This window comes from Bemisia tabaci, chromosome 6 (assembly GCF_918797505.1).
Source record: "Bemisia tabaci chromosome 6, PGI_BMITA_v3".
Classification (NCBI taxonomy): domain Eukaryota; kingdom Metazoa; phylum Arthropoda; class Insecta; order Hemiptera; family Aleyrodidae; genus Bemisia; species Bemisia tabaci.
The window spans coordinates 11,059,977-11,075,135 of NC_092798.1; the positions used below are offsets into that span (position 1 = coordinate 11,059,977).

Consider the following 15,159-nt stretch of genomic DNA (forward strand, 5'->3'; position numbering starts at 1 on the left):
CACATTACGGATGTGCAATTGGACGTATTTCTATCAAACGGAACTATGTGCATTAAGACATGAGCCCTGAGACCCATAAGAATGCATGCATAACAGGGCTCACGTCATAATGCACATAGTTCCGTTTGACAGAAATGCGTCCAATTAATGCATTTTTCCTCAGCTATGATTATATACGTAATTTCAATAGACGCTTCTGCATCCGCAATATCATAGGACTGAATTTGTTAGTGAGCTTTCCTCCTCATGAAAAGTTTAAAGCGAATGTCGTGGATTTTGTAGTTCCTCCATACATCCCTATTAATTTTTGTTGATTCGACCCAAATCTACGAACAGTAAGTACGAATTTATTATTTAAGAGAAGCCGGGATCAGTATATTTATGCGATAAAACTAGCAGACATTTTCTGTGCGTTCACTTGTCTCTCTTGGAAGTGAATTACATACTATTTTTACATACATCTCTTTGCCATATATTTTTGAATCATCTATTAAATTCAAGTATAGAAGAAAATATACCTGGCACCGAAATTGTTTGTTGAGTTATGACGTAATTCTCTGAGAGGCTAGATTTGTTGACAAAAATCCTCGAATAGATAACTATCGCTGCACGGTGGGCTTTTCTGGTCCCCGCCCTCTAAAATTAAAGGATAAATATCAATTAGCGTAACCTGCATTCAACCTTTGTTAGAATTCTGTCTCTTTTGAGTTCTTAATCAATTTCCAGATAAGCATCTAGTTTATAGGAGATCCAGGCCATTTAAGCCCCGTGTCGTCAGTAAAGGTGGTGCTATCATGAGCTCTCAATCCTCTTGCACCGAAATCGACCTTTATACAATTAGAGGGCCTCGGAAATGCCTTGCTTTATCCAAATGAAGAAAAATTGACCTCATCCATCCATTTTTGAAATGACCATCGCCGCAAGAACACAATGAAGAGACATAACATTAAACCACACTGAAATAGTTTCATTTGGACTAGGTACATTTTGCAACTAGGAACTACAATTTCTGGCTCAATTTAAAAACAACGCACACAAGTGTTTAACGGATGTGGAGACAGAAATTAAAGTTCTTAATTGCCGTCCATTCTAAAAAAAGTCCATTTCTCCATGCATTCTAAATAAAGCAAAACTTGGAAGCGCGTATTTTTAGCGGCGTGTATTTTTCCGTGCAGTTTTCCTCTCTTTCCGACCCGAACACGTGTTTTGTGTATATGTGGAGAGTTATACTCGACTGAATAATTTTGCATACGTGATCGGTACAGAAAGGAAGGAAAACCAGTCAAAAACTAAAAATTACTTCGTAAAATGTGCAGAACCAACGTTTTTTTCAACATGAGTCAATATCACCCCTTTGAGGAGTTGTAAAAAACATTTATTGCGAGGATTCGAGTCATTCACATTGGATATTTAAATCTTCCATTGAATTAAGGTAAGTAACATTTTTTTAAAGAAAAATCAGAAAATTAAACACAAGAACTTGCCAAAATTTCATTTATACCGATTTGATATTGATTATTTCATTGTTTAAAAAGTGTCTTTCATTTGCGTGTAGGATGGTAGTGCATTTGAAAGTTTCATACAAACAGGTGCAACTGTTCTCTTGTGAACAAACAAAGTGACTAGTGGAATTTGGCAACAGCTCATTTCACTTAGTTCCCTCACAAAGCACACATCCCTAAAACTAAAATTAAGTAATTGATGCGAGTCAAACGTTATCTTACGTTCTAGTTATATCACGAGACAATTCATTATTCTTGAGCAAGTTAAGATGATGATGATTTCGAACAACGTGTATTTTGTGGTAGACTATATGAAAAAATGAAATTATAAAATAATAATAATATTTGGAGAATGTCATTTGCAACCTTACGGCATTGGGCTAAACTTTTTATCAATCGTATGAGACATTTTGCAACTTATTTTCAAAATTTTCTTTTTCTCGAAATCGCGAATATTTTACTCGCCTTATCGAAGGGCTAGAAAAATAATGTCATTTTATTTTGAAATTATTTTGGCACTTGTCACTTCCGACTTTCAGGGATTTTTGTTTAAAAACTGTCTTTATTTGTCTGTAATTAGTCCAAGAAGGGATTAAATCCCGTCATGTCGCCGGCTGAACCAAAAAAAGCCACAGAGACGACCCCTCAGCGGCTTGAGGATGGAGTTCAGCAGCTGAAAGTATGGCTCACCAAACAACCCCACCTTCCGAATGTGGATGACGAGGAATGGCTCGCCACATTCTTGTGCCATTGTAAGCTCAGCGTGGAGAAAGCGAAACACAAATTGGATGGATATTTCAGCGTCAGAAACAAATATCCTCACATACTGAAGAACCGCAACCCTTTAGATCCAGAGGTATGTGATTTTCCGATCCTCCAGTAATTTCAATCTCAATCATTTCAACCCGTTATGTAAGTCAAACGTAGACCGCAGATATAACGTTTTGATGCAACTATAAGTACACAAGAGATGTTTATGTTGCATACAGGCAAAATTGAAGGCGTTTAGTCTTCTTCCTGGCAGTCGATGTTGTTTTATGTTCGTGATAAGATGTTCCTCTAAGGTAAGAGACGGAAACTAGATGCATGGGTGTTCAATCGGATTGCTCGATGTCGATGGACGGATAATTAACGCTGAGGGAAAACGCCGTATGAACATTCAAGAGTTGCCAAATTTTCTCCGATAATATTTTATTTTTAAGGAAATTCATGAATATTTTATAATATTCGGCGATGTGTATCGGCGGCACTCCGATATACAGCGATTCTATTGGACTCTTTGGATGTCTCAGAATGATCTGCAGTTTCGGTCAATTTAACCAGAAATTTGGTTGATCTGGTCGAAAAAAAGTAATCCAAAGTAGCTGCATGCATTAACTTAGAATAACTGACTGTAAGTACACAACGGAAAAAAGTGTTAGAGGCTATCTCCTAAAATGTTGGTACTACCCCAATTTGTTGGATGATATGGGCATTTCCAATTAATTGTGATGGTACCACAACATTTGGGTTAGTAACCTAATTTTCTGGGGTACCACCACAGTTAATTGGTGTACTACCTTATAGAGCACCTGTACACGGGAGAGTATTGCCATCCCAATTATTTTACTACAGAAAAAGTGTGCCACTCTCTGATTGGTCGGCTATAATGGAGCCCCAAAGTTCGCTAAATGTGAACAAATAAGATGGCGACAAAGTTCTACGAAGTTCTAGACGTGATTTTGGATGTGATATACATTTTTTTATGATCAACTTCTGAATTGAGTTCGGATCGACCTTTATTGGATATTCTTGCCGAAAATTAATCTTTGAGTGTGATTATCATTCATTTCTAAGCCGATAATAAGTATTCCTCTGGGCCAACTTTGGAGATTCATAATGACCTAAAACTCATGAACCAATCAGAGAGTGACACAGAGATGGCAATACTCTCCCGTATACAGGTACTCTAAATACTACCACAATCATTGGAATTGTCCATATCATCCAACATCCCCTACCTCTTTTTTTCTGTAACATCTCCAGATCACCCTCGCGGGCAAGGCCTGCACCATAGCCATCTCGAGCCGGCTCACCGCTTCCGGCGCCCGGATCTTCCACTTCAAGGCGAACGGAGACCCGAGCATGTTCGACATCGACGCCCAGGCGAAGCGGGTGTGCATGATCATCGACGCCACGTACCTGGAACGCGACAGGCACGTCAACTACGCGTGCGTCTTCGACCTGCGCAACATACACTACTCGTACTTCCTCAAGACTCTGACGCGCTTCCCTCAGTTGATCGACATCCTCCTCCGCGGGTACACGGATCGGATCGTCTCCTTCAACGGTATCAACGCGCCGCCTTGGATCGGCAAGGTCGTCAGCACGTTCAAGAAATACCTCCCGCAGAAGATCGGCAACAGGATCCACATCCATGAGGAGGTCTCCAAATTACTGGAGTGTGAGTGGGTGGACTCGGAGGTCCTTGCCAAGGAGTTCGGCGGCCAGGGGTCCAGTCTCGATGAGTACGACGGTAAGTTCTGCCGTGCTGAGGTAGAACGCCGTATGAATCTTCAGGCGTTGCAACATTTCCCTTGTTGAAACATGTATTTTTGACGGCATTCACGCATATTTTCCCTCGAAATTATCAGAGATTTTAGATTAAATTGCCTACAAAATTGTCTGGAAATTTTGGAAACAAATATTCACAATTTGCCTAGTAAATTCGGTTTTTATGGAAGGAGACTTGGCAACGTCTGAAGGCTCATACGGCGTTCTTTCCTTAGCGCGAAAGAGTTATATAGTGAGAAAAGAGCAATGATGGATCCAGAGGGTAAAAATGCTTCCATTCAACACAAAGGCTTCTCCCCAACATTTAGCTCAAAAGGAAAAGTGGAGAACTTTTTGAGGTTCAGAAATTGATCAGGATAAATAAGATTTAAAGCTGTAAATTGCAATCTCTCGGATAGTGTTCATTTTCTTAAACGCTTTTCCCTTACTTTAAAAAACGGCTATTGTCCAACACATCCTTTGGGATGTGTTTTAAGCCAGTGAAAAAGCCCGACGAATAATTTTGAATTCCTGAGCTTTTAGAATTTAATTATCGATTTGAGCTGACATTGTACTTTCGAGAGACTAGGCAGGTCCCGTAAGGTATAAATGGATGCGGCTAAAAGTCTGAAAATTAGTCTAAATGGCAAGTTGTGCATTCATTGAAAGCGAGCAACTGTAAAAGTAATTTGATTAGCATAGTTTTCCTCAAAGAATTTCCCGAATCCTCTTTTTTATTTTAAAATAAATTCTTTATCATCACGCGAGATGCGATTTTCTAATCATCTGTTTTATACTTCAATGTAGCCACATTTGCAACCGTAAACAATGGTACTCATTGCAAATCGCGTTTTTACCGACAGAAATGGCAAGCGAGGCACTAAAATGGCTTGCCGATAAAGGTCTGAAAATAATGTATCCTAGGACACAACTTTTTGCGTGCTTTCACGTGATAGCACAGTTTCTCCCAAAATAGTTTTTACAAATCCTCCCCCCCGCAACTTTGCCACATTCGCAGCGATGAGGAGTCGCAATTCGTGGAAATCGCGTTTATTGCCAAGCGAAGTTTCAGGCAAAACACAAATGCATGCCGTTAAATATCTAAAAATCTCTCGCGAGGTTCAGCATGGTCAAATTTTTAACTCAATGTCTCCATGCATCTAGCAGCTTGTCGACGGTGAAACTACCAAACCACTTATCTCGTTTGTAATTTTTAAAATTCTTTGCTCCCAATTTTTTTTTTTTTTTTTTGGAGAAAAACCAGTATGATTCTTTGAAGTTTCCATAGAGCTTTTTTAGGACAGCGAAGACAGATCATAGAGTTTTCAAAAATTGAAATGGAGTAATTTTCCGTTTAAAAATAAAGTATGGCAGGAAGTCTGCAACGTCGCAAACCGAGATACGTGATCTGGTAGTTTCACAGCGACTGCGTTTGTCGGCACGCCTACTTTTCTGCGATGCGTTAAAGTCTCTGAGGTGATTCCTGTACTTTACGATCATGGCGATCCCTTGTGCTAATCACGCACAAACATGCAAAAATTTGTGTCCGTGAATAAATTTTCAAATCTTTGGCGGCAAGTGTCTGTACCCCGCATGGCATCTCAATCTTCGCACAGTGGATCGAGTCAATTAGAGAAGTCGGTCATGAAATTTTTGACAAGAACTGCGAATTTTGATGTTTATTTCGTTACATTTTGAGGTTCCATGGGTACAACTAAAAGAAAATTTCACGAGAAAACCAATGGTGCCACTTTTGGCACCTTAAATTTTTTAATAAACGGAGTTATACGCGTTTAAAGTTTCCAAATTTTGTCTGACTTCTCCTATTGACTCGATCCACTGTGCGGCGGACGCGTGACACGTGACTCGTAAAGCCCCACCACCCACCATCACCATCCACTATCTACTCCCAACCGTGAATTTATAAATTCCCATCTTTTTACAGAATTTACCAAACGCCTTTTGGACAAGCACGCAGGGTGGTTTGCAGATCAGGAGTCCATTTGTTCGGACGAAGAGCTCCGACCGAAAGACAGGAACAATCCGGAACAACTCCAAGGCTCCTTCAGAAAATTGGAAGTCGATTGATTGATTTTCTTTAACCAAATCCGATATACATTGTAAATATTTATGAGGGAGAAAACTACTAAAAAGTGGCCGGAAACTGTATGTAATAACAAGGTGGAGAAATGGTGCTGGGTCTACACCATTTCGAGTGAATATCATCTTAATATTCCAATGTAAACTGCCTGAGCTGAACACTCTCCCCCCTTAGTTTTGTATTAGTACTCATTAGAGTTGAATAAAATTATTTTTGACTCTAATTATGATTTTCTGAACTTCTTGGCTTTTTTCCCCGCAAAATGGTGTGGATCCAGCACCATTTCTCCACCTTGTAAATATTATTGATAAGGTTTAGTTTCGTTCAGGTTGAAGTTGAATAAAACGTTGAAGATTAACTTCATTCTCTTCACTGAGAGATCCATGTACAGTTTGTGTCTCATAATTTTTTGTATTATCACAAGTACATTGCATAATCTCGAACAGCGAGTATTTCTTTTTTCCCTATTTACTGCTCGTAACGTAACCTCTGAATCTTTTCTTTTTTCTTTTGATAAGATTTAATAAATTTAATTCCTAAAGTATTTGGCTATCTTATAACTTACACTCAAGGCCGCAGACGTTTTGTCTGTTATTTTTCTTACATCATCACACTGTCATATTTTCGACTCATAAAAATGCAAATGTTCACTATCTCCGGGATTGCCTAACTCTGATGGACCATGTTGACAGTGCAATTAGAGTCATATTTTCGGCTTTAATGTTTACGTAAATTTAAAAAGTGAAATTGTATGCATTCATTCATCCACAGTAAGAGGCTGGTTGTGTCAGTGAACTTTCATTCTCGTCTAAATCGTCACGCTACGAAAGTGCATTCTGTCGTTTTACTGCTCTACCCTTTTTAAAGTTTTGCTGTTCCACACAAATATTCGTAAGTAAAATAATATAAATTTTCCAAAGACTTCAGAAGCTTTTTTTTATAGATAGAATATCAATGACTATGGTATTAATTCTAAAGTATTCAATAACTTTAAATTTTATCATCGCAGAGCTTTTTTAACAACCGCGATATAAGAAAATATATCGATTTATAAGTTCGATCATGTTTTTTTGTCAATTTTGAATGCTACAAATTCATTGAAATGAAAAATTTAACCGATTCAACGATTTTTAAGATAAGTAGAATCTCTCGAAACCGTCAAATTGGGAGTTTTTGTCCATGGACGCCCGGCATTTTCATGATGTTAATGCGATTTCAATGATTAAGAGGACGATATTTTTTTAAAATACTTAAATAACATGAAATAAGTCACTCCCAGCTTGCTTTAACATTTCGCAAAGGCAGTCAAAGCGGCATTTTGAACGTCATTTGAACGTATTAACATCAAAATGAACGATGTCCATTCCGACATGAGCCCTGAGATCCCCAGGAATGCTTGCATGACAGGGGTCATGTTAGAATGGACATGGTTCCTTTTTATTTAAATGCGTCTATTTCATTCACAGCAATACCAATGAATGACACAGAGGCAACTCCACAGCGACTGAAGGAGGGTGTCCAACACCTCAAAGAATGGCTGGCCAAACAACCGCACCTTCCGAACGTGGATGACGAGGAATGGCTCGCTACCTTTTTGTGTCAATGTAAGCTTAGCCTGGAGAAAGCCAAGTCTAAACTAGATGGCTATTTCAGTTACAGAAACAAATATCCTCAGCTTCTCAAAAATCGGAACCCTTTTTCTCCAGAGGTACATAATTTCTTTGAATTTTCTAAGGAAATAATTTGGTTGGATGCACACAAAAAACCCCGAATCACCATATTGACAATGCAATTGCGAAAACGCCTAGCCTGGTTAGCGATTTTTATAAAATCTCCGCTCCTAGTTTATATTATTAAAAGAGAATGAAGGAACACTATATTGGTTGAAATTTTCACAAAATATTTCTCACACAGAAGCAAATTCAAGCATGTTTTCACAGAATGATGTTAAGTATTTTTCCATTTAGAACTTAAATTCGTCGCCTGCCTGACATAAGGGCGTAACAACTTTCTGCAATGAACCCTTTCCTCTATACAATGCAATGCATTTCCGGGTTCATCTCAACGTGTAGTTACGCCCTCATGTCAGCCAAGCGACGAATTATGACATGCCGCAAATCGATGGTATTCGTTCTTGGAATGTGACCGTCTATATACAGTATTACTTATAACGTAACTAAAAGAATTATCGGTTAATTTAAATTAGATCCAAACGATCTATACAACTCAAATAGTTCAAGTCTGTTTCACTGTGCCAATCAACCGTACACGATGCTTGAATGCAACTTTAAATGATTGGCGGGTGTGCGTGTTGCATAAGATCAACTTTGAAGGCGCTGCGCCATATCCCGTCGTATATAATGCTAAATTAGGTTAGTGGCGAGATGCTTCTTCGAGGGACCAGGTAAAAATTTGAAATAAAGGTGTCAAGTTAGATTTTTTTGTTTCCGGTCAGTTTCAATTGCGCTCAGCTTGTTTCGTAGGCTTTTATATAGCGTTATCTTCATTAAGAACTCGAAAATGTCAATTTCAAAATTGGCTTTCTTGGAAAATTTTCCTTAGAGTGCCATACAACGATAGGGAGCAAATACATTGTCAGGGCTGCCACTTTATTTGGGGACTCTAAAACTGAAAACACGGCAGCCCTGTGAATGTATTTGCTCCCTATCTTCGCATGGAGAGTTGTCTTGATGTAGACGTGGACTCTCAGGGTAGGGCGGGATATCCCCTCCATTTTTGCCTCCACTACAGAGCTATTTTTAAGCTTGGGAGTTTATTTAAGAGAAAACCAGTGGCACCATCGTGTTTCTCGCGAACTTTTACAAAATAATCAACAGTCGTATCGCAATCTCCTCACACATGCAACATCTCCATTATTTTCCAGATCACGTAAGCGCTAAACTCTATTTTGGTGGCAGAGGGGTTCTTCGGCGGAACCAGCGATTTGGCGACACCGGATTCTCTCCATTTAAACCTATGGAAATGTATAAATTCTTGGGGGGCCAGGTGCTCCGATAAGAATCGCTTATTTAGCATAGGTTTAAATTGAGGAAATTCAGTGTCGCCAGGTTGCTGGATCTGCCTCTGGATGGGTTGCTTCTTCTTGGATTTCTCCGGTATAGTCAATCATGTCTGATTTCAAAATAGCCTTCTAAAAGAACATACAATTTTGGAATGCGAATATTGTTTTCTCTTTTCTTGAATATTTACTTCCTCACACATGCAACATATGCATGTCCATGTTCTTACCCTGTTCTCTTTCACTTGAAGATCGCCCAGGCGAGGAAGGCCTACACGTTGGCCGCTTCGAGGCGGCTCACAAAATCCAGCTCCCGGATCCTCCACTTCCGTCCGAGCGGGGACACGTCCATCTACGACGTCGACGCCGTCATCAAGCGGATGTTCATGATCGTCGACGCCGCGTACCTGGAGCGCGACCGTCACTTCAACTACGTCATCGTCTTCGACCTGCGCACCACCAACTACACGTACTTCCTCAAGTCGCTCCACCGCATCCCGCACATGGTCGACATCTTCCTCAACGCTTACACGGAGCGCGTCGTCGCCTTCAACGTCATTAACGGGCCCCCGGTCGTGAACCTGATCGTCAACACGTTCAAGAAGTACCTCCCGGAGAAATTGGCCGAGCGTGTCTACGTACATGAGCACGTCTCGGATCTGCTCGAGTGTAAGTGGGTGGACCCGGACGTTCTTTGCGAGGATTTCGGCGGGAATGGGCCCAGTCTCAAAGAATATGATGGTGAGTTTTCGAATCTTCTTGGGGATATATAAACTAAAAAAACATTATTTTCAACCATTCCCCATCCCCCAACCCCTCCACCCCCAAAGGGAATTAAGTGTGAATGCTCGATTATTGACTTTCCCCCATTTGAAGCTTTGACGGACGATCGAATATTGAGGTGTTCGTTGCGAACACCCTGCATGTTAATCGATCATTTTCCTTAGGTTTAACCCTTAGATGACTAACCGGGTCTACAAGGCCCGGCGGTTTTTTATTTTCCGCGCCACAACGGTTGTAATTGACTGAGGAGTTTGTCCTTCACAAATAGCTCTACAAAAACCCTTAAAAACATAATTCTTGAAAGAAACATTTTTAATTTTTTTTTCAGGCACACGTTTTTTGTTCACGTCTTCCCCTAGAATGACTAACCCGAGCCTGCGAGGCCCGGGTTACGCATTCGTGTGGGTAAAAACGGTTAGCCATCCAAGGGTTTAACGACAGATAAATCGATTTATCGCAAGGCACGCCACGCCACTAAGGGGGATAAACTAAAAAAAAAATCAAAAACATTCTTTTAAATTAGAGCGAAATTTTTAGGCGGATATCCGTAAGGGGAGTTGGTAAATCTTCTCTGCAAAAACGGTAGGGTTTCAACCCGAAAAGAGAAAAACGCTCCGCTGAAGTCAAGAACTGAACATAGCTGCTTGGCGACTTTTGACCGACGTTCGCATCCACCTTGGAAGGTGGGTCAAGAATTTTTGATGTGGTCATCATTGCTACCAACATGAAAACCAAATTTTGTAGGCGCACTGTGGTCCGGAGGGAATTTCGCTCCATTGCTACGAAGGTTGGCAGTGAAGCAAGAGAAGAGGAACAAATTCACTCGCAGAAATTCGAATTTTGATTTCGAGAACACTTTTGAAATTGAGTATAATGTTGATTTTTTTTTTCTTTTTTTCAAAAAAACTTTCAAGGTAGATTTTTTCTTCAAGTTATTTCCAAAGATTCGATCTTCAGGAGTGTTGTGAAAAGCACAAAAAGTAAGAACTTGCACGCATTGCCAAAATATCTCGCGTTCCATTTTTCATTTAATTTTTAAAAGATTCTCGTTTTTTAAGCACCGTGAACGCTGTTTCAAAAAAAAAAAAAAATCAAACACTGAACGTAAAAAAATTTGTGTATTTCCACTCAGAGATATTTGGTCTTCAGAAGATTACATTTTGCTCCTATCGTACTTTTCCATCCCGACCGACTGATTGACCTAAAGTTTTAGGAGTCTTTGACACCCCCGCTGAAACGCTTATGCGGCTTTAATTCCTGGGTTTATGAACTTTCCTCTTTTCATAGAGTACACTGCATCGAGTTTGGAGAAACACGCTGCGTGGTTCGCCGAGCAGGACTTCATTTGCTCGAACGAGGAACTCCGGAGGAGGGAAGACAACAATCCAGACCAGCTCCAGGGCTCTTTCAGGAAATTGGAGGTCGACTGATTCCATTTTACATTGCAAACATTAGGTTCCTAATAATTGAGTATATTTCCCGCAAAAGATTGAGTTTGTCATCTACTTTTTTTTGTTTTCGCCCAAAGATCGATTTACAATTGATGTGATGTATAATTTTTGTATATGTATTAATAATTTATGTATAAATTGCATTTAGCAAACTTTAAATGTTCGGTATGTGTGCACATACCACCAGAATAAATTTCAAAAATTAAACTTTTTTTTACTCCTTGAAAGTTACTAACGCTACAATATATTTAAAAACCATTCCTCCAATTTTTTTTCTACCACGCAATATTTATTTTAATGATACATTTTAATGGAATTGGTGCTCTATACGAAAAACGCTATCCAGCATCCAAAGAATAAGTTAAGAGCGACTAGGTCATGGTTCAATTGATGATTATCATCATGTATATAAGCTCCGAGACCTCCTAAATTTGCGTATCTAGTAACGCTTAGTTCCAGCGTTCTACTGGGCCGATTTTGATGATTTTTGCGGCTATCGGCATGCAATAACTGTCTCTAGATGAGCCCGTTTTCTTTAGATTTTGAAAATATGACCCAGGTTTTTTTACACCACGCTGCAGCACATTAAAAGCACAAAATGTAAAAGAAAAAATTAAAGTGCTTTGGAAATCATTACATTTGACACGAGACCATCTAAATATTTACAAAACACACATTGGGTTTTCCTTTAATACGTATTTTTTTTCATTAATTTTGATGAGAATAATCCATGCAGAGTGTGCAAACCTTTCAAAATTATAAGTCGAAAAACGCTGACTCGGTGAGTTTAAATATTTGAGCCAAACACAGCGGAGAGGCGTGCTGCCAGCACAAAACGCGCATCGGCGCCTACAAACCTAACAGGGATACTTCACGCATTGCGCAATGCGTGAGGTATCCCTGTTAGGTTTGTAGGCGCCAATGCGCGTGCAGTGCTGGACGCTCTCGCCCGCCGCGCCGCGGCGCTTCAAGCAACTGTTTCGCAACCAAGGTTTTGCACAGTACCATACGAAATTGAAGGCACTCCAACATATTAAATATGACAGCCATACTTTAATAGTACGGGCTTTCCTCCCAAAATAAATCAAGATACTACGGCACAAAAAGAGAGCGGCTGTCCAAAAACTTACCAAGTCCTACCATCCATATTAAATAACTTTTAGCATAATTTTTGAATTTCATTAGAGAAAATAAAGTAACTTGATTTAGGCAGAAACATTCTTGAGTATGCCGTAACGAAGATTTCATTTTGAACCAAGAATAAAATCGCTGAATGAAAGCGGGTTTCTGCTTGATGTAAGTGACTTTTCTTTATATGTAAGTATCTCTTTCTCTTTAAACAAGCATTATTTTCTTTATTATAATGCATGAGGAAATTGTCTCTGCGGTAAATTTAAGCATATCCCTGTTAGAATCAAGTCACTTTTTCCGCTAATGAAGTAAAAAAATCATGCTAAACGTTATTGAATACAGATCCTAGGACTTAATAACTACCGTTCTTTTTTTGTCGTCTTCACTCGATTTAATTTGCGAGGCAATTTCGTACTTTTGGGAGATGTCATCAATCATGATAAGTTGGGGTACCTTCAATCTCGTATGATACTGTGCAACACCTCTGTGGCAAAAAAGTATCGAAGCACCGTGGTACGCCGCGCCGGTGCCGCGCCGTCGCGAAATTATCGTGCACAGGTAAAAACCTTTAGCTGAGGCGAATCAAAAGGTTTATCCGGTTCAGGTATAACAAAATGGGATTTCCTTGAAAGATAATTAAGTCCTGTTGCACCAAAGAGGGGTATAGAGAGTTTTTCCTCAAAGAATTGACGCTCCCCCATTTTAACCAAAAATTCCAATTATATATGCTTCTCCGTAGGACCAAACAAACAAAGAAAAAACAAGCAAACCCTCATTTTTCCAAGACATTATACATTTTCATCCTAAAAACTCGCCAATATCGTTTGTATTTACTTGTGTACCGATTAACTTGGGTCTCAATCGGTAAATGGACCGAAATTCCCCTGCCGAAAAAACGCGTGGAAGTAAACTACTGGACAAAACAAGTGCGCGGACAAATAATCGTTGACGAAATGACTTATAACCCAATTTTCCCAGTAAATCCCGTTTTTAGCGAAGGAGACTTGGCAACGTCTGAAGGCTCATACGGCGTTCTTCCTTAGTACGGCAGAGTTATATTGTGAGAAAAGAGTAATGATGGATCCAGAGGGTAAAAATGCTTCCATTCAACACAAAGGCTGCTCCCCAACATTTAGCTCAAAAGGAAAAGTGGAGAACTTTTTGAGGTTCAGAAATTCATCAGGATATTTAAGAATTAAAGCTGAAAATTGCAATCTTTCGGATAGTGTTCATTTTCTTAAACGCTTTTCGCTTACTTTAAAAAACGGCTTTTGTCCAACACATTCTTTGGGATGTGTTTTAAGCCAGTGAAAAAGACCGACGAATAATTTTGAATTCCTGAGATTCCAGAATTTAACTATCGATTTGAGCTGAAATCGTATTTTCGAGAGACTAGGCAGGTCCCGTAAGGTATGAGTGGATGCAGCTAAAAGTCTGAAAATTAGTCTAAATGGCAAGTTGTGCATTTATTGGAAGCGAGCAACTTTTAACGTAATTTGATTAGCCCAGTTTTCCTCAAAGAATTTCCCGAATACTTTTTCTTATGTTAAAATAAATTCTTTATCATCACGCGAGATGCGATTTTCTAATTATCTGTTTTACAATTCAATGTAGCCACATTCGCAACCGAAACCGCATACAGTGCGGTACTCATTTCGAATCGCTTTTTTACTGACGGATATGGCAAGCGAGACACAAAGGCTTGTCGCAAAAGATCTGAAGATTTATCCAAGGACACACATTTTTGCAAGATTTCACGTGATAAGCACAGTTCCTCCCAAAATAGTTTTTACATGCAGATCCTCCCCTCCCCCTCCGAAACTTTGCCACATTCGCAGCGATGAAGAGTCGCGTTTATTGTCAAGTGAAGTTACAGGTAAAGCACAATTGCATGCCGTCAAATATCTGAAAATGTCTCAGGTGGTTTAGCATAGTCAAATTTTTAACTAAATGTCTCCGTGCATCAAGTAGCCTGCCTGACGGTGAAGCTACCGAACCACGTATCTCGTTGACAATGTTTAAAAATCTCCGCTCCCATTTTTTTTTTTTTTTTTTTTTTTTTTTTTTTTTTTTTTTTTTTTTTTTTTTTTTTTTAAATTAATATGATTCCTCGAAGTTTTTCCATAGAGTTTTCTTCGGACAGGTAAGACATTTTTTCTTTTCTCTTTTTTAGAGAGAACAAATCAGTATGATTCCTTGAGGTTTTCACAGAGTTGTTTAGGACAGAAAAGATAAATCACGGAAGTTTTCAAAAATTGAAGTGGAGTAATTTTCCGTTTAAAAAAAAAAAGTATGGCAAGAATTTTGTAACGTCGCAAACCGATATTGGTGGTCTGGTAGAGTCACCGTCATTATGCGTTTGTCGGCACGCCTACTTTTCTGCGATGCGTCAAAGTCTCTGAGGTGATTCCTGTATTTTGCGATCTTGGCGATCCCTTGTGCTAATCACCTAGAAGCACGTTAAAATTTGTGTCCATGGATGAATTTTCAAATCTTTGGCGGTAAGTGTCTGTGCCCCGCATGCCATATCAATCTGCGCACAGTGGATCGAGTCAATTAGAGAAGTTGGCTATGAAATTTTTGACAAGAACTGCGAATTTCGATGTTTATTTCGTCACATTTTAAAGTTAGAAGGGAGCC

General features: G+C 39.4%; 2 protein-coding genes across 3 annotated transcripts; both read left to right on the forward strand.

The window, feature by feature from the left end:
• The first annotated feature begins 10 nt into the window (after positions 1–10).
• LOC109038699 (retinol-binding protein pinta) lies at positions 11–6,578 on the forward strand. 2 transcript variants are annotated; one of them, XM_019053868.2, is made up of 5 exons: positions 11–335; positions 1,317–1,432; positions 2,083–2,358; positions 3,528–4,017; positions 5,980–6,578. In XM_019053868.2, the coding sequence occupies exons 3-5, from the start codon at positions 2,107–2,109 to the stop codon at positions 6,120–6,122; spliced, it is 885 nt and encodes a 294-aa protein (XP_018909413.2). In that variant the 5' UTR covers positions 11–335; positions 1,317–1,432; positions 2,083–2,106; the 3' UTR covers positions 6,123–6,578. The 2 variants fall into 2 exon arrangements, with proteins under 2 accessions (XP_018909413.2, XP_018909412.2); XM_019053867.2 differs by lacking the exon at positions 1,317–1,432 and having other exon boundaries at positions 12–335.
• A 139-nt stretch (positions 6,579–6,717) lies between these two features.
• Positions 6,718–11,518, forward strand: LOC109038698 (retinol-binding protein pinta). The gene is made up of 4 exons (XM_019053866.2): positions 6,718–7,026; positions 7,602–7,843; positions 9,406–9,895; positions 11,225–11,518. Exons 2-4 carry the CDS (start codon positions 7,610–7,612, stop codon positions 11,365–11,367), a joined length of 867 nt encoding a protein of 288 aa, XP_018909411.2. The 5' UTR covers positions 6,718–7,026; positions 7,602–7,609; the 3' UTR covers positions 11,368–11,518.
• Positions 11,519–15,159: the final 3,641 nt, after the last annotated feature.